The 17,580-nt window shown below is 42.0% G+C and overlaps 2 protein-coding genes across 9 annotated transcripts in view; one reads left to right on the plus strand and one right to left on the minus strand.

Annotated features, from left to right (window-relative positions):
- LOC106570530 (protein PALS2) overlaps nucleotides 1-1,374 on the plus strand; it is a 40,821-nt gene extending 39,447 nt beyond the window's left edge. For all 7 annotated transcript variants that reach the window (XM_014142958.2, XM_014142959.2, XM_045694908.1 and 4 more), the window contains one exon: nucleotides 35-1,374. In XM_014142958.2, coding sequence (XP_013998433.1) covers nucleotides 35-211 — 177 coding nt within the window. In that variant the 3' untranslated portion in view covers nucleotides 212-1,374. The remainder of the gene's footprint in view (nucleotides 1-34) is intronic.
- Nucleotides 1,375-1,451: 77 nt separating this feature from the next.
- LOC106570529 (gasdermin-E) lies at nucleotides 1,452-14,350 on the minus strand. Of its 2 annotated transcripts, XM_014142954.2 has the most exons (11): nucleotides 12,920-14,347; nucleotides 7,605-7,843; nucleotides 7,212-7,404; nucleotides 6,708-6,891; nucleotides 6,127-6,235; nucleotides 5,802-5,960; nucleotides 5,234-5,367; nucleotides 4,873-5,062; nucleotides 4,726-4,796; nucleotides 4,192-4,446; nucleotides 1,452-2,947 (listed from the first exon to the last, which is right to left on the minus strand). In XM_014142954.2, the coding sequence occupies exons 2-10, from the start codon at nucleotides 7,813-7,815 to the stop codon at nucleotides 4,213-4,215; spliced, it is 1,485 nt and encodes a 494-aa protein (XP_013998429.1). In that variant the 5' UTR covers nucleotides 7,816-7,843; nucleotides 12,920-14,347; the 3' UTR covers nucleotides 1,452-2,947; nucleotides 4,192-4,212. The 2 variants fall into 2 exon arrangements, with proteins under 2 accessions (XP_013998429.1, XP_045550867.1); XM_045694911.1 differs by lacking the exon at nucleotides 1,452-2,947 and having other exon boundaries at nucleotides 3,876-4,446; nucleotides 6,127-6,249; nucleotides 6,708-6,784; nucleotides 12,920-14,350.
- Nucleotides 14,351-17,580: the final 3,230 nt, after the last annotated feature.

Raw genomic sequence — 17,580 nt, forward strand, 5'->3', positions numbered from 1 at the left:
ATAAAGACACACACTCACCCTCTGTCTCTGTCAGGATGTGGATCTGAGGAAGACTGTTGATGAGAGTGCTCGTATCCAGAGGGCATACAACCACTACTTCGACCTCATCATCACCAACGACAACCTGGACCGCGCCTTCGAGACGCTACAGGCTGCCGTCGACAAACTCTGCTCCGAACCACAGTGGGTCCCCGTTAACTGGGTCTACTGAACCCCAACCGGACACTGTCTGACTGGGTCAACTTGACCGTGTGTGTTCAACCACCGAGGCGGGGGAAAGGACATGAGAAAGGGGGTTGGTAATCTGTGGTACTTTGACGGGGGGAAAAGCAACCAAACCAAGCGCCGCCTCCTCTCTCCTTACTTCCTGCACACAATGCAACTGTTTTCTACTGGAAACTCGAAGGGAAAGAGTTCTTAAATATTTTAGTATTTTGTAACTTTTTACGAACGATCTTTCTATTCATACCAATGTGGAATTCAAAAACAAACAAAAAATAAACATCAAGGCCAAACATTTGGGCCATATTTTTTTATTTATTTGTTATTACAGTAGTTTTTTTGTAGTTGTATCCCGAGAATGAATGATGTTTTTTCTTCTTGTCTGGGGACTGCTCTAGAAGACTATCTATTATTGTTAAATCAACACAGGTCAAGAATGAAGGTGAGACACTATGCAATATTCCAGAACTCTGAGCAGTGTTGCCAAGGAAACCTTTTATACAGCGCATGTCATTGCCATGACAACTAGTGTGTCTCAGACCGAATCCTGTGGACATCCCTTGTGTGATTGTCGTAGACCCCCCCCCAATACCCTACAGTGTACTTAGGCTACCCCCTGATTTGTTTGTATTTACCTCTTTAGAATTGTGACCTCGGCAAAAATGAACTTGTCTGAATATCTATCCCTCACACATCCTACAAAGAGAATGAACGGAAAAGAGCTTTACACTTTACATTGTACTATTGAATATCAGCATTTTAACACTGTGTTTCTTAGTTTTTCTTTTATTACCGTAGGATTCACTGTCTTTTGTGGCTATGATGATCATTTTTAGCTTAGTGAATTTTGTCTCCCATGATCCTTTGCTTTGTGTTGTTTTCTAAATTGAACAGACTACATCCTGTTTTTACCATCTACCCTGATCTGTATGTAAGGTGCTTGACGTTTTTTAATTAGTTGCTGTGGCACGAAACAATACTATCCCACAGTCCTCCTCCAGTGTCAAAGCACCAAAGCCCTCCTTTGCTGTAACACAAATACTATATTCTGACTGTTTTCTGTGGTCATTCTGAACAAGGTCCCAACAACAACCTTGTGTTTTGAAACATCTCTAAAGCAATACATTGTTACATTAAATTTACAGAAATTCATCTGGAAAGTATTTGTCCTTTGTTGTTTTGGGTAATGGCTATGTTTAGTTAATATTTAACGCCATTCAGAGACAATGGATGGTTCATAAATATACAGTACATTTTATTAAAAACACAGAATGCATAGTTTAGCGGCAGCATTGCAAGTACGTAGAACTGTGAAATGCAACATATTGATATATTATTAAAAAGCCTGATAATCTTACACAAATAGTAATATGCTTTGACTAGATGTCTTACAGAGGCAATAGACAGGTAACTGCCAAGATAATATAAACAGGCATACAAAGCATATTTAAAGCAGGTGCTTCCACACAGGTGTGGTTCCTGAGTTTATTAAGCAATTAACATCCCATCATGCTTAGGGTCATGTATAACAATGCATGATATTTAGGCTACCATGGCTATGCCTCCATAGGATAACAATGCCCCTATCCACAGGGCAGGAGTGGTCACTGAATGTTTAGTTGAGCATGAGAACTATGTAAACTATATGCCATGGCCATCTCAGTCACCAGATCTAAACCCAATTGAACCCTTATGGAAGATTCTGGAGTGGCGCCTGAGACAGCGCCACTCCAGAAACACAAAATGACATTTCTTGTGGAAGAATGGTGTCACATCCCTCCAATAGAGTTCCAGACACTTGTAGAATCTATGCCAAGGCACATTGAAACTGTTCTGGATTGCAGTGGACCAATGCTGTATTAAGACACTTTATGTTGATGTTTCCTTTATTTTGGCAGTTACCTGTAACTATATACACATCAATTGCACAATACATGAAAAGCAAACACAAAACGTGAAAAACAAAACAAGCATTTGAAACAAACATTCTTCAGTACAAAATGATGCATTGTGTCATTTGAGTCACTTTTATTGTAAACAAGAATATAATATATTTATAAACACTTCTACATTAAATGTAGAGGTAATATACTGTGAGGGCTCTATTCAATCCGCATTGCATAAGTTCAGCTTTACAGCATGATTAACATTTTAAGGCAATTTTCCTGCTTTAGCGGAGACGCCGTTCACGGTAAACGCTGCGTATGTCGACTCAATCACAAATGACTTCGGTTTACAATTTCTTTCCAAACACAAAGTTTCTGAAAACAAGTCTTACTTTCATATTCTGGAGTAGATTCTCTTACAGCTTTTTGTAAGTGTCTCCAAAAATACATAATTCATTGAGTGTACAGTCGTGGCCAAAAGATTTGAGAATGACAAATATACATTTTCCCAAAGTCTGCTGCCTCAGTTTGTATGATGGCAATTTGCAGATACTCCAGAATGTTATGAAGAGTGATCAGATGAATTGCAATGAATTGCAAAGTCCCTCTTTGCCATGAACTGAATCCCCCCAAAACATTTCCACTGCATTTCAGCCCTGCCACAAAAGGACCAGCTGACATCATGTCAGTGATTCTCTCGTTAACACAGGTGTGAGTGTTAACGAGGACAAGGCTGGAGATCACTCTGTCATGCTGATTGAGTTCGAATAACAGACTGATAGCTTCAAAAGGAGGGTGGTGCTTGGAATCATTGTTCTTCCTCTGTCAATCATGGTCACCTGCAAGGAAACACGTGTCGTTATCATTGCTTTGCACAAAAAGGGCTTCACAGGCAAGGATATTGCTGCCAGTAAGATTGCACCTAAATCAACTATTTAATCGGATCATCAAGAACCTCAAGTAGAGCGGTTCAATTGTTGTGAAGAAGGCTTCAGGGCGCCCAAGAAAGTCCAGCAAGCGCCAGGACCGTCTCCTAAAATGGATTCAGCTGCGGGATCGGGGCACCAGCAGTACAGAGCTTGCTCAGGAATGGCAGCAGGCAGGTGTGAGTGCATCTGCACGCACAGTGAGGCGAAGACTTTTGGAGGATGACCTGGTGTCAAGTAGGGCAGCAAAGAAGCCACTTCTCTCCAGGAAAAACATCAGGGACAGACTGATATTCTGCAAAAGGTACAGGGATTGGACTGCTGAGGACTGGGGTAAAGCCATTTTCTCTGATGTATCCCCTTTCCGATTGTTTGGGGCATCCGGAAAAAACCTTGTCCGGAGAAGACAAGGTGAGCGCTACCATCAGTCCTGTGTCATGCCAACAGTAAAGCATCCTGAGACCATTCATGTGTGGGGTTGCTTCTCAGCCAAGGGAGTGGGCTCACTCACAATTTTGCCTAAGAACACAGACATGAATAAAGAATGGTACCAACACATCCTCCGTGAGCAACTTCTCCCAACCATCCAGGAACAGTTTGGTGACGAACAATGCCCTTTTCAGCATGATGGAGCACCTTGCCATAAGGCAAAAGTGATAACTAAGTGGCTCGGGGAACAAGACATCGATATTTTGGGTCCATGGCCAGGAAACTCCCCAGACCTTAAATCCCATTGAGAACTTGTGGTCAATCCCCAAGAGGCGGGTGGACAAACAAAAACCCACAAATTCTGACAAACTCCAAGCATTGATTATGCAAGAATGGGCTGCCATCAGTCAGGATGTGGCCCAGAAGTTAATTGACAGCATGCCAGGGCGGATTGCAGAGGTCTTGAAAAAGAAGGGTCAACACTTCAAATATTGACTCTTTGCATCAACTTCATGTAATTGTCAATAAAAGCTTTTGACACTTATGAAATGCTTGTAATTATACTTCAGTATTCCATAGTAACAAAAATATCTAAAGACACTGAAGCAGCAAACTTTGTGGAAATTAATATTTGTGTCATTCTCAAAACTTTTGGCCACGACTGTATATAAGGCAAACACACAAGCGATGCACTGGAATTTACAAAAGGTAATACATTTTAAACATACCCATCCATCTATCTATGCCCGCTACTCTTTCCCAGTATACAGAGATGTAAGTCCTTGCACAGCGATGCACATGACCAATGGAAAAACTCCTGGCTTTCTTCCTGTCTCCGCCCAAAGCCTGTCAGTCTCTCTCCGCAGCGTCACTTTGGAGGAGAAGAGGAGCTGCTCTGCCCAATGGAATGCCCCTTCATCCTGTAGGGGGAGGGGCAGCGACTCAAGGGGGAGGGACTGACTGTTTACCTTTAGCTTGGTCACCTGTGGGACAGACAACACAGGTTGGTAAGAGTTACAGGGTCTACAGTGGAATAGATAATGACTAGTATCTGATTCATTATTTCAGTCCATGTTTTGTCCAGAGTATTCATATCAAAGCCTTATTTGTGAATCAGGAATAGTGAATCGTGAGTTGTATAAAGTCACTCATGAATCATAAAGTGAATTGAATCAGACTGACCAGAGGGTTGAGGGCTTCAGTATTGAATGGTGAGTCGTTTAAAGTGACTTGTGAATCATAGTGAATAAAATCATACTGACCAGAGTGTTGAGAGCTTCCAGGACATCAGGGCTAGATTCTCCCAGCAGAGTCAGAGCAGCTTTAGGCAACGCTACAGAAATGCAACACACATGGGTTAGAGAATGCAACACACTCTCACACACACACACACACACACACACACTCACCCTCCAAGGCGCTGACCAGCAGGTGAGTGGCGGTCAGGTGAGGGGAGGCGGAGGCTCTGTCAGCCTGTATCTCATTGGTTGGGCCTTTCTGGACCAGGTCCAATAGGGCGAAAACAGATTTGTTTTGAGTCACAGTTAATTGCTTTACCTCTGCAGGGTCAGGTTCCTCACCTCTACACAACCCCTCCAACTGAGAGAGAGAGAGAGACAGAATTATTTCCAAATCATACTGTGTCAGATATGACTGTGCCTGGTCTAAAAACTCCACCAAATAATGCCATCAGACAGGGGCTGCATTCCAAATGGACCCCTTATACCTTTATAACGCACTACATTTGGCCCTGGGCCCTGTGAAACTTACCATGTGTTCCAGAACCGAGAGTGTGGTTCTGTCCACTAGAACCTCCCGGAGTTTTTGTAACAGAGCGAACCGGGTCAACTCTGGGAGAACCGCTAACTGACCTGCATAGACCTCCAAGTCCAACCCCTGCAAAACTGTAGGGGAGAGAGAGATAAATAACCAATCAGAGCTTGACTATTAGGCTCACTTTTCTGATGACACATCATTGACGACAGAACGAACAGACCACTATATAACGCTGTTTCTGTGTGTGAAAAATCACAACAACGTAAATCACAATTGTTACATTAAATATTTTATCCAAAGTTACACAAACTCAGCACTGCACTTCCTCTCTCAGTATTATTTATTTGATGAAAAGAAGAAGACAATTCTCAACTTCTTTTGTGGAATAGCTGTCTACAGATTTCACTTCCTGTTTTATACATTGACACAATATCACACACAAACACATGTTGGTCAAATCAACTGCTGTATATCTCAACGTCAACATTAAAGGGAACTCAATTATCAACTGACCTGGATCAGCAATGAATGAGTGGATGGATGTATAAATAAAGAAACATACTTTTCTGCAGTGTGCTGAGTGGTGCTCCTTCAGGAATCTCCTTCTCCGTCCACTCCAGCCCGTCCACTACACACAGGGCATCAAAGGAATCCTGGGACGGCGAGGTCCTCCCAGAGTCTGCCTCGAATCCTCCAAGAGTACCATGCTGGAGACACAGCTCTGACAATACAGAGAAAATACAGAGAGAGAGAGAGAAAGAAAGAGAATTACTCATTCACCATGTAAAACCGCAATGTAATAGTACCTATAGCAGTAGGTCACACACATATCACACACAGCCTTTCATGATACAACTACACACACACACACACACACACACACTCACCATAGTGTCCATCTTTCCTGACCTCTAGCTCTATGAGGCTGTAGGCGATGACAGTGAGAGGGGGAATCTCCAAGGAAATGTCACTGTCCATCTCTATACTGCCATTCTCCTGCACACACACACCTGATGAGTTTCAGAAGAAAGATCTTCGTTTCTGGCCATTTTGAGCCTGTAATCGAACCCACAAATGCTGATGCTCCAGATACTCAACTAGTCTAAAGAAGGCCAGTTTTATTGCTTCTTTAATCAGAACAACAGTTTTCATAATTGCAAAAGGGTTTTCTAATGATCAATTTGCCTTTTAAAATGATAAACTTGGATTAGTTAACACAACGTGCCATTGGAACACAGGAGTGATGGTTGCTGATAATGGGCCTCTGTACGCCAATGTAGATATTCCATTAAAAATCAGCCGTTTCCAGCTACAATAGTCATTTACAACAATAGTCATTTACAACATTGTCTACACTGTATTTCTGATCAATTTGATGTTGTTTTAATGGACAAAAAATGTGCTTTTCTTTAAAAAACAAGGACATTTCTAAGTGATCCCAAACTTTTGAATGGTAGTGTACACACACATTTAATAATGCATGTGTCCCCAGGTTGCCCAGTAATCCCAGAACCCTCTGGCAGGTGCCCTGTTCCTGGACCTGTTCTGAGATGGAGCAGGGGATGGTGGTTAGGACCCTCTCCTTCAATACAGCAAACACCTCCGTATGCTTCTGACACTGCTGCACTAGAATATGCTGCATGTCCACCATCCTACACACAGAGAGGGAGGTTAAAGAGGTTGAATGGGATGTACATGAAGACAACTGGAGAGACTGGGTCTGGTGTGAGGAAGGAAAAACAAGAGAGATAGAGAGAAACACTAACCATTTGCACATCGTTATAACACTGTACATAGCCATAATATTACATATGAAATGACTCTATTCCTTTGAAACTTTTGTGAGTGTAATGTTTACTCAGTTTTTGATTTATTTCACTTTTGTTTATTATCTATTTCACTTGCTTTGGGAATGTAAACATATGTTTCCCATGCCGATAAAGCCGTTAAATTGACATTGAGAGAGAAGTACCTGTCATTGGAGGCTAGCAGTAGCTTCTGTATATCAACATCCTGTTTCTTCAGTTTGCCGAATGATGATTGGAGCCTGGAGGAGCCCCTCCCCTCCAAGTTGACACTGACGTTCCCAGCCTTGGCATCCAGCTTCCCACTCAGGTTGTCTCCAAACCTACCCTCATAGGACAGGAAGTCTGACTCAGACACGTCTGCGAGAGCAAGCACAGAGACAGAGACAAGAGCGTAGGAAGAGTGCACCCACATTCAGACAGACAGACAAACGCACAAAGTAGGATTAAGTCAGATGTGTAAGGTATGAATGGCCAGATATGTTTTAGACAGCTGTGTATGGGCAAAATATGAAATGTATGTGAGGTGTATATGAGGAGTAACCATGGCTCTACTTTACCTGGAGTGAGTTCTTTGTCTCCTAACAACAGGTGACTGAGTGTGAAGCCAGAGGGCTGGTACTTGGGCTGTTGCCAGAACCAGAAACGGTTGCGCTTGACGACCAGTGCCATGGGAACCAATTTGTCTGAGTCGTTAAGGCGTGAGACAGAGATCAGAGTTCCATCCGGGTCGATCTGACGGACAAAGTTTGCGGTCGCCTTGGCAAACATCACTTGTTGGGGGGGACAGGGCCAACACCTGTAGGAAGGTGGAGACACGATTACTTTAGTATTTGAGGCGTTTGTGTGTAAGATGAAGTTACCTATGGCAACTATGTCAACAATTTTGACTACTACCTTTTTGAAAATTGTTATTATTATGTGTTAAACAAAAACGTTCTCTGAGCAATTGTATTAGTATAAAATAATATAATTTAGCAATTTTTTGGAGTATACATTATAGCTCCTTATTTGAATTATTTATTTTATACAGTCATTATCGGTAATCTTTATCAAATCGAATCAAATTGTATTTGTCACATGCGCCGAATACAACATGTGTAGTAGACCTTACAGTGAAATGCTTACAAGCCCTTAACCAACAATGCAGTTTTAAGAAAATACCAACAACAAAAAAAGTAAGAAATAAGAATAACAAATAATTAAAGAGCAGCAGTAAATAACAATAGCAGGGCTATATACAGGGGTACCGGTACAGAGTCAATGTGGAGGCTATATACAGGGGTACCGGTACAGAGTCAATGTGGAGGCTATATACAGGGGGTACCGGTACAGAGTCAATGTGGAGACTATATACAGGGGTACCGGTACAGAGTCAATGTGGAGACTATATACAGGGGGTACCGGTACAGAGTCAATGTGGAGGCTATATACAGGGGTACCGGTACAGAGTCAATGTGGAGACTATATACAGGGGGTACCGGTACAGAGTCAATGTGGAGGCTATATACAGGGGTACCGGTACAGAGTCAATGTGCAGGGGGCACCGGTGTTGAGGTAATATGTACATGTAGGTAGAGTTATTAAAGTGACAATGCATAGATAATAACAGAGAGTTATATACAGGGGTACCGGTACAGAGTCAATGTGGAGGCTATATACAGGGGGTACCGGTACAGAGTCAATGTGCAGGGGGCACCGGTGTTGAGGTAATATGTACATGTAGGTAGAGTTATTAAAGTCACAATGCATAGATAATAACAGAGAGTTATATACAGGGGTACCGGTACAGAGTCAATGTGGAGGCTATATACAGGGGGTACCGGTACAGAGTCAATGTGGAGACTATATACAGGGGTACCGGTACAGAGTCAATGTGCAGGGGGTGTTGAGGTAATATGTACATGTAGGTAGAGTTATTAAAGTGACAATGCATAGATAATAACAGAGAGTTATATACAGGGGTACCGGTACAGAGTCAATGTGGAGGCTATATACAGGGGGTACCGGTACAGAGTCAATGTGGAGACTATATACAGGGGTACCGGTACAGAGTCAATGTGCAGGGGGCACCGGTGTTGAGGTAATATGTACATGTAGGTAGAGTTATTAAAGTGACAATGCATAGATAATAACAGAGAGTTATATACAGGGGTACCGGTACAGAGTCAATGTGGAGGCTATATACAGGGGGTACCGGTACAGAGTCAATGTGGAGACTATATACAGGGGTACCGGTACAGAGTCAATGTGGAGACTATATACAGGGGGTACCGGTACAGAGTCAATGTGGAGGCTATATACAGGGGTACCGGTACAGAGTCAATGTGGAGACTATATACAGGGGCACCGGTACAGAGTCAATGTGGAGACTATATACAGGGGTACCGGTACAGAGTCAATGTGGAGACTATATACAGGGGTACCGGTACAGAGTCAATGTGGAGACTATATACAGGGGTACCGGTACAGAGTCAATGTGGAGACTATATACAGGGGTACCGGTACAGAGTCAATGTGGAGACATTAAATAGTACCGCAAAACACCAGTCTCAACGTCAAGAGGCAGAGTTGCAAAGAAAAAGCCTTATCTCAGACTGGCCAATAAAAATAAAATATTAAGATGGGCAAAAGAACACAGACACTGGACAGAGGAACTCTGCCTAGAAGGCCGGCATTCCAGAGTCGCCTCTTCACTATTGACGTTGAGACTGGTGTGTTGAGGGTACTATTTTATGAAGCTGACAGTTGAGGACTTGTGAGGTGTCTGTTTCTCAAACTAGACACACTAATGTAATTGTCCTCTTGCTCAGTTGTGCACCGGGGCCTCCCAATCCTCTTTCTATTCTGGTTAGAGCCAGTTTGCACTGCTCTGTGAAGGGAGTAGTACACAGCGTTGTACGAGATCTTCAGTTTCTTGGCAATTTCTCGCATGGAATAGACTGATGAGTTTCAGAAGAAAGATCTGTTTCTGGCCATTTTGAGCCTGTAATCGAACCCACAAATGCTGATGCTCCAGATACTCAACTAGTCTAAAGAAGGCCAGTTTTATTGCTTCTTTAATCAGCATGACAGTTTTCACCTGTGATAACATGATTGCAAAAGGGTTTTCTAATGATCAATTAGCCTTTTAAAATTATAAACTTGGATTAACTAACAACGTGCCATTGGAACACAGGAGTGATGGTTGCTGATAATGGGCCTCTGTACGCCTATGTAGATATTCCATAAAAGCAAAATCTGCCGTTTCCAGCTACAATAGTAATTTACAACATTAACAATGTCTACACTGTATTTCTGATCAATTTGATGTTATTTTAATGGACAAAAAAAGCTTTTCTTTCAAAAACAAGGACATTTCTAAGTGACGGCAAACTTTTGAATGGTAGTGTATGTCGGTTGTTTTTCTTTAGGACACCTACAACCCCCACACGCGTCACGGGACTCGTCTGATGTCGGTACCACCGATCTGCCATCTTCTGTCTGTAGCGTCTGAACAGTTTGGGTTACACACTAATTTGACCCCTCTATGGAAAGGTGAGACTCTCACGACCACGTCGTTGTTTTACTCTAGGTTCTCTCAGATAGAAAACAGACACTTAAAAACAATTGTCCTTTTGATACTTTTTTTGATACCTAAACGGTACCTAAAATTCTAAATCAAATAGCTAAATGATCCATGGTATGACCATCTTAAAACAATTCCATATGTTAGCTTAGTAGAACCCCCTGGTGGCAATAAGCTAATAAAGCCAAAAGCTTACCTTGACTTGGAAGACTTCCAGTGTTGGATATTGAGCTGGGTGTTTGAGCATGCTAAACTAGCTAGGTGCATTCACTAGCTAAGTGAAAGCAACAATAAAAAAACTACGAAATATAGCACTCGCTCTCTTTCTCTCACTTCATATTTTAAGAAATGAATTTGATCAAACTGTTCAACTATTGTCTTTCTCTCTCTTTGATTCAACTACTCACCACATGTTATGCACTGCTGTTCTAGCTAGCTGTAGCTTATGCTTTCAGTATTCATTATTTGGCCCTTTGATTGGGTGGACACCATGTCAGTTCATGCTACAAGAGCTCTGATAGGTTGGAGGACATCCTCTGTAAATTGTCATCATTTGTGTATAGGTCTATGGAAGGTGAGAACCACGACCCTCCTAGGTTTTGTATTGAAGTTAATGTACCCAGAGGAGGATGGAAACTAGCTGTCCTCCGGCTACACCATGGTGGTACCCTACAGAGTGCTATTGAGGCTACTGTAGACCATTGCAAAACAGTGTTTTAATCAATTATTTGGTTACGTGAATATATTTTTGTATAGTTTTATCTAAAATTAACTTTGACTGTTTCACTATTTAAAAAAAAAAAATATATATATATATATATATATATATATTCACTGATGGTCCTCCCCTTCCTCCTCTGAGGAGCCTCCACTGATCAATATTTGAATTGTTTATTCTATACAGTCATTATTGCTCATCTTTATCAAGGGTGTCAATAATTTCAGACCCCACTGTATGTCTCCAACCTGCGCCCCTATTTCCTACCAACATGAATCATACAAAGATTTGACTACTGTTGTGTTCTTTAGTGATCTCCAAATGTCATACCGTATTTCCCCTAATTTCACCTTCAAATGTGTAGGAGGTGCACCTAACACCCCAAGTGTGTTCTAACAGACTCACTAATTTTACAAGAGGGAAGCCCCCTGTGCTGTGTTAACATAACACCATTTACCCCCTAACGCCACCCCTCGCAATCTAGCAGCTCAGAAAACAAGTTTAAAGCAATCTAGCGGAAGAGCGGCGAAGAGAGAGGGAGATTGAGGGAAAAAGAAGGAGAGAGAGAGAGAGAGAAAGAGAGGGAGGAGAGGGTTGAGAGAGAGAGAGAGAGAGAGAGAGAATAGCATAATCCATCTCAGTGTTTGGAATGTTTAAAATAAAATAACTCACGATAGGAGTCAGGGAATGAAAGGGAGAGAAAAGGGAAGCAGAAATCAGAAATCTTCAATGAGAGATCAAGAGAGAAATGAGGGAAGGTAGCTACCAGAAATCAGATATGTAACCATGTGTAGTCCCAACACTGCCCTCACTTCTTTCTGTTCCCTCCAGACCAGTGCCTTCAACCCTTCCCTGAACCCAGTCTTAATGAGGTTATTTCAGTGTACTGGCTCATATAGTGGTTGGGAAATCCCAATTTGGTAAAAGGAGGACCCCCTCCCCTCCTTAGTCCCTCATTATGGAGCGGCAGGTAGCCTAGTGGTTAGAGCATTGGACTAGTAACCGAAAGGTTGCAAAATTGAATCCCTGAGCTGACAAGGTAAAAATCTGTCGTTCTGCCCCTGAACAAGGCAGTTTTAACTCACTGTTCCTAGGCTGTCATTGAAAATAAGAATTTGTTCTTAACTGACTTGCCTAGTTAAATAAATAAAAAAATAACTAAATGACGCATGCTTTGCTGATGCCCAAAAGTATAAGATCCCAAATAAAACATGATTCTGATTAGGAATTCCAAGAAAAAGTGCTGTTATTGAAAGAAAGCTCATCATTTTCAGCAGTAAAAATCATATGTATATAAAGTGGATGTGGACAGGAGGATAGAAACAAATGATCCAATACACCATATTATGAAATAAAATGTAAGGTTTGAATGTGGAAAGAGAAGTATGTAAAACAAACACTAATTCACCTCTACTAACCTGTACCTTCCGCACATTGGCTCGGTACCAGTACCCCCCTGTATATAGCCTCGTTATGTAATTTTCTTGTCTTGTAATTAGGCATTTCACGTTAAGGTTGTACTAGGTGCATAGATTTGATGAAAAAATTAAGTATATTCAACGCCAAAAAAACACTCGTTCATAACCTACCTTGTTGTAGAGTCTGGATTTATTAAACAGGGATCGAGTGCAGCGCATCCACCCTGTCACTTCTGGAATGTCGGTTCTAGTAAAAGTCACCTGAGGCACAGCAGCGAAAGAAAGTGTAAAACTATTCAGATGCCCTGTTCTTATAACTTGAAACTGTTGTACTCTGTTATACAGTAGTAGACAAACAGTTTACCACCCATTGATACTTATCCCGCTACTTGGATTTTTATTTTACATTCTGATGAAATGAGTGCCGCTACACACCAACAACTATACGATAGGGTATCCAAAGATTGTTACGGTATCGATTGGAGCAGAGAGTTGTCAGTCAGACAAAGTGGGTTCGTCCTACTTCTGCACTTTTGAAAGGGCAGACTTTGGGCCTCTGTTTCCACCACGCCCCCACAGTGTCTACCGAGGTAATTGACATCACATGAGCAGTGTGTGTGTGTGTGTGTGTGTGTGTGTGTCAAACTCAGTCCTAACTTAACATGCATCAAGCAAACTGAATTCCACACAGTGTTTCTGAAATCAGGTGTTGTCCATTACATAATCAGAACCCAAACATAACTGCTACTTTGTCCTTTGACTTACAATATGAGGAAGGAGTCAAGTCTCATTATCATTCTGTATTCATCATCCTAACTGTTCTTTCAACAGCAGTCTTCAGCTGCTAATGATTAACACAAAGGTAAAACAAGGTTCCTGATTGCTGTAACACACACACAAGAAACAAATGCATCAGCGCATTATCGAGCACATGAAGATAAAGACAATAGACAAGGCAGAGAGTGAAGGCCAATTTTTACAACACCATGTCATAACACCAACAATAAAAGTGTCATAAAAATCAGGGTGTGAATTACACGGGGCCTCAGCTCCCCTAAATGCAAAAAGGTCCAACTTTGGGTTATCTAAATAATGCTAATTTAACCCTTCTATTTGTTACAAATGTAGTGGTAAATATGTTTTACAGTGGTAAATATTGAAATAAAATCTTCCAAACACCCACACCTCTCTTCCTGTCCACTCAGTAGTGCTGAATTTAGGCCTCAACTGCAGTCCTTTAAACACATGGATTTCCCTTTGTAGGCTACTTGCTCATTTTCACAATTTGTTTGCCATGCTCCCTTCAAAAGTCTATTCCTTCATCATTGTTTGCAGTCAGCTGTTTAGAGCACTCATTGCTTTGTTTATTATCAGGTGCATGTGGGTATTGGTGTAGACCATTTATTTCGCTTTATCACTTTCTACCAATATTTATTTTCTAAACATCTTTGATAGTCCTTAACATACACTACACAGGGCTTTCAGAGTATTCAGATCCCTTGACTTTTCCACATTGTTACAGCCTTATTCTAAAATATATTTTTACAGGTTGACATTTTTGCTAATTTATTAAATATAAAAACCACAAGTATCCAGACCCTTTACTCAGTACTTTGTTGAAGCAGTGATTACAGCCGAGTCTTCTTGGGTATGATACTACAAGCTTGGCACACCTGTATTTGGGGAGTTTCTCCCATTCTTCTCTGCAGATCCTCTCAAGCTCTGTCAGGTTGGATTGGGAGCGTCGCTGCTCAGCTATTTTCAGGTCTCCAGAGATGTTAGATCCGGTTCACGTCTGGGCTCTGGCTGGGCCACTCAAGGACATTGAGACTTGTTCCAAAGCCACTCCTGCAGTGTCTTGGCTGTGTGCTTAGGGTCATTGTCCTGTTGGAAGAAGAACCTTAACCTGCTCTCAGGACCTCAGACTGGGGCTTTCATCAAGGATCTCTCAGTACTTTGCTCCGTTCATCTTTCCCTCAATCCTGACTAGTCTCCCAGTCCCTGCTGCTGAAAAAATATGGTGCCAGGTTTCCTTGAGATGTGACACTTAGCATTCAGACTAGGACCAAGGAGTTCAATCTTGGTTTCATTAGACCAGAGAATCTTGTTTCTCTGGGCTGTCATGTGCCTTTTACTGAGGAGTGGCTTCCATCTGGTCACTCTACTATAAAAACCCTGACCAAGGCCCTTCTCACCTCCCTGACCAAGGCCCTTCTCACCTCCCTGACCAAGGCCCTTCTCACCTCCCTGACCAAGGCCCTTCTCACCTCCCTGACCAAGGCCCTTCTCACCTCCCTGACCAAGGCCCTTCTCCCCCAATTGCTCAGTTTGGCCAGGCGGCCAGTCTTGGTGGTTCCGAACTTCTTCCATTTAAGAATGATGGAGGCCAATGTGTTATTGAGGACCTTCAATACTGTAGAAATGTTTTGGCACAGATCTGAGGAAGGGTACCGACACACAATCCTGTCTCGGAGCTCTATGGACAATTCCTTTGACCTCATGGCTTGGTTTTTGCTCTGACATGCACTGTCAACTGTGGGACCTTATATAGACAGGTGTGTGCCTTTCCAAATCATGTCCAATCAACTGAATTTACCACAGGTGGACTCCAATCAAGTTTAACATTTTTATTTTACCTTTATTTAGGCAAGTCAGTTAAGATCAAATTCTTATTTTCAATGACGGCCTAGGAACAGGGGCAGAACGACAGATTTTTACCTTGTCAGCTTGGGGATTTGATCTTGCAACCTTTTGGTTACAAGTCCAACGCTCTAACCACTAGGCTACCTGCCATTGTAGAAACATCAAGGATGATCAATGGAAACTAGATGCACCTGAGCTCAATTGCAAGTTTCATAGCAAAGGGTCTGAATACTTATGTAAATAAGTTCTGTTTTACATTTTTTTTATTATACATTTGCAAACATAAAAAAAAAAAACTTTTCGCTTTGTCATTATGTGAAGATTGAGGAAAAATTGAATCAATTTTAGAATAAGGCTGTAACATAACAAAATGTTAAGACAAAAAAGGTACTAAATACATTCTGAAGGCACTGTATATACACAAAGTATGTGGACACCCCTTCAAATGAGTGGATTCAGCCATTTCAGCCACACCTGGTTACAGGTGTATAGAATCTAGCATCGCTATGCAATTTCCATAGACAAACATTTTCAGTAGAATTGCCTTACTGAAGAGATCAGTGACTTTCAACATGGCACCGTCCTAGGATGCCACCTTTCCAACAAGTCAGATTTCTGCCCTGATCAACTGTAAGTGCTGTTATTGTGAAGTGGTAACATCTAGGAGCAACAAAGGCTCAGCCACTAAGTGGCAGGCCACACACGAGCACAGAACGGGCCCGCCGAGTGCTGAAGCGCATACAAATCGTCTGTCCTCAGCTGCAACACTCACTACAGAGTTCCAAACTGCCTCTGGAAGCAACGTCAGCACAGTAACTGTTAGTTGGGAGCTTCATTAAATGGGTTTCCATGGCCGAGCAGCCGCACACAAGTCTAAGATCACCTCACGCAATGCCAAGCGTTGGCTGGAGTGGTGTAAAGCTCGCCACCATTGGACTCTGGCGCAGTGGAAACACGTTCTCTGGAGTGATGAATCATGCTTCACCATACTTTGCTCATGTAGTGTACCTCATGGTCCGTTCAAGACAACTGGGAACTTGGGGGGGGGGGAATAAAACTGGTCAAAATCATGACATCAGTGATCTTAGAAAGAGATCTCTAGAAAGAAGCTTGAGTTTGACTTGGAATTCCGAGTTAGACGACCATTCAAACTGATTTTCCCCAGTTAGAACTCGCGACCCCTCATTAGTAGTATGCTAGTCAATGATGCATCAATGCAATATTGGCACAATGGGAAAAAAAAGTTCACCTTGAATTTGTAAAATATCCCTCTAGTGGCCAGGGTTGACCTATTTAATAAATGCCCTTGGTTGGTGGATATAAAGTCTAAGATCTTTGATAGGCTGCTGAAGAATTTGTTTCAGGAAATAAAAAAACACTGCTATCTGGTGAGGTTAGCAGAGTGCGAACATGTGCAATGTTATCTGATGGGACCAGCTACAATGTAGCATTCTCTCGCATGCAAGTAAATCAACGATTTGAGCCAGAGAAACCATTTAAATGTAAATGACTGCTTGTGTTAGCAAGTATGGGCCCTAAACACTTTGTCTCACACCCACTAAACACAAAAGTGCTCGTTTGAGTGGTAAGGCAACAGACTGTAGACAAAAGTCAGACACTGATGTGGTTTTTCAACAGCAAGGGTCAGCCCAACATGCCGGTGTTGCCATTGTTTCTAAGTTTTTCTTTGTAATGTCGAAATAAACATGTCTCCAACCCCCATATCACAAATTCAGAAACTGTAAATGTGTGTACATTATACTATCAACTGGTGAGAGCCTCAAATATCACATTTGTACATATCTACTGTATACATGAATCACAGCAAAGTTAGTTCTGGTTTCAGTCAGGTCTTTGGTCACGTTCTCGTGGGTCAAACAAAAACACCCTAATGATTGATTGGCAATACAGACTCCCAAAATGCAGGCTGATTAACTTGACGAAGAGCAACTGCAGAAACTTGCAGTCGACTGAAGTCAAAACTTCATGACTTTTGATCACATGGTTTATCCCCATAATGGAACACACTTTGGAAGGCGGTGACCATCAAAGACGATCCTCTGGAATGCACCCAAACACTCACTAGAACACCCAATCAGAGGCGGCTGGTGGGAGGAGCTATGAGGCTCATTGTAATGGCTGGAACAGAATCAATAGAACAGTCTCAAACACAAACATGGAAAAGAGGT

The sequence above is a fragment of the Salmo salar genome, chromosome ssa14 (assembly GCF_905237065.1).
Source record: "Salmo salar chromosome ssa14, Ssal_v3.1, whole genome shotgun sequence".
Classification (NCBI taxonomy): domain Eukaryota; kingdom Metazoa; phylum Chordata; class Actinopteri; order Salmoniformes; family Salmonidae; genus Salmo; species Salmo salar.

What these genes read in the sequence shown, in the direction of transcription:
- LOC106570529 (XM_014142954.2), bottom strand. Translation starts at nt 7,815, where the DNA reads ATGTTTGCCAAGGCGACCGCAAACTTTGTCCGTCAGATCGACCCGGAT. An exon ending in CAGGAAAGATGGACACTATG is followed by an intron (nt 5,961 to 6,126) that starts GTGAGTGTGTGT and finishes CTGTATTGTCAG; the next exon opens with AGCTGTGTCTCCAGCATGGT. An exon ending in ACTCAGCACACTGCAGAAAA is followed by an intron (nt 5,368 to 5,801) that starts GTATGTTTCTTT and finishes TCTCCCCTACAG; the next exon opens with TTTTGCAGGGGTTGGACTTG.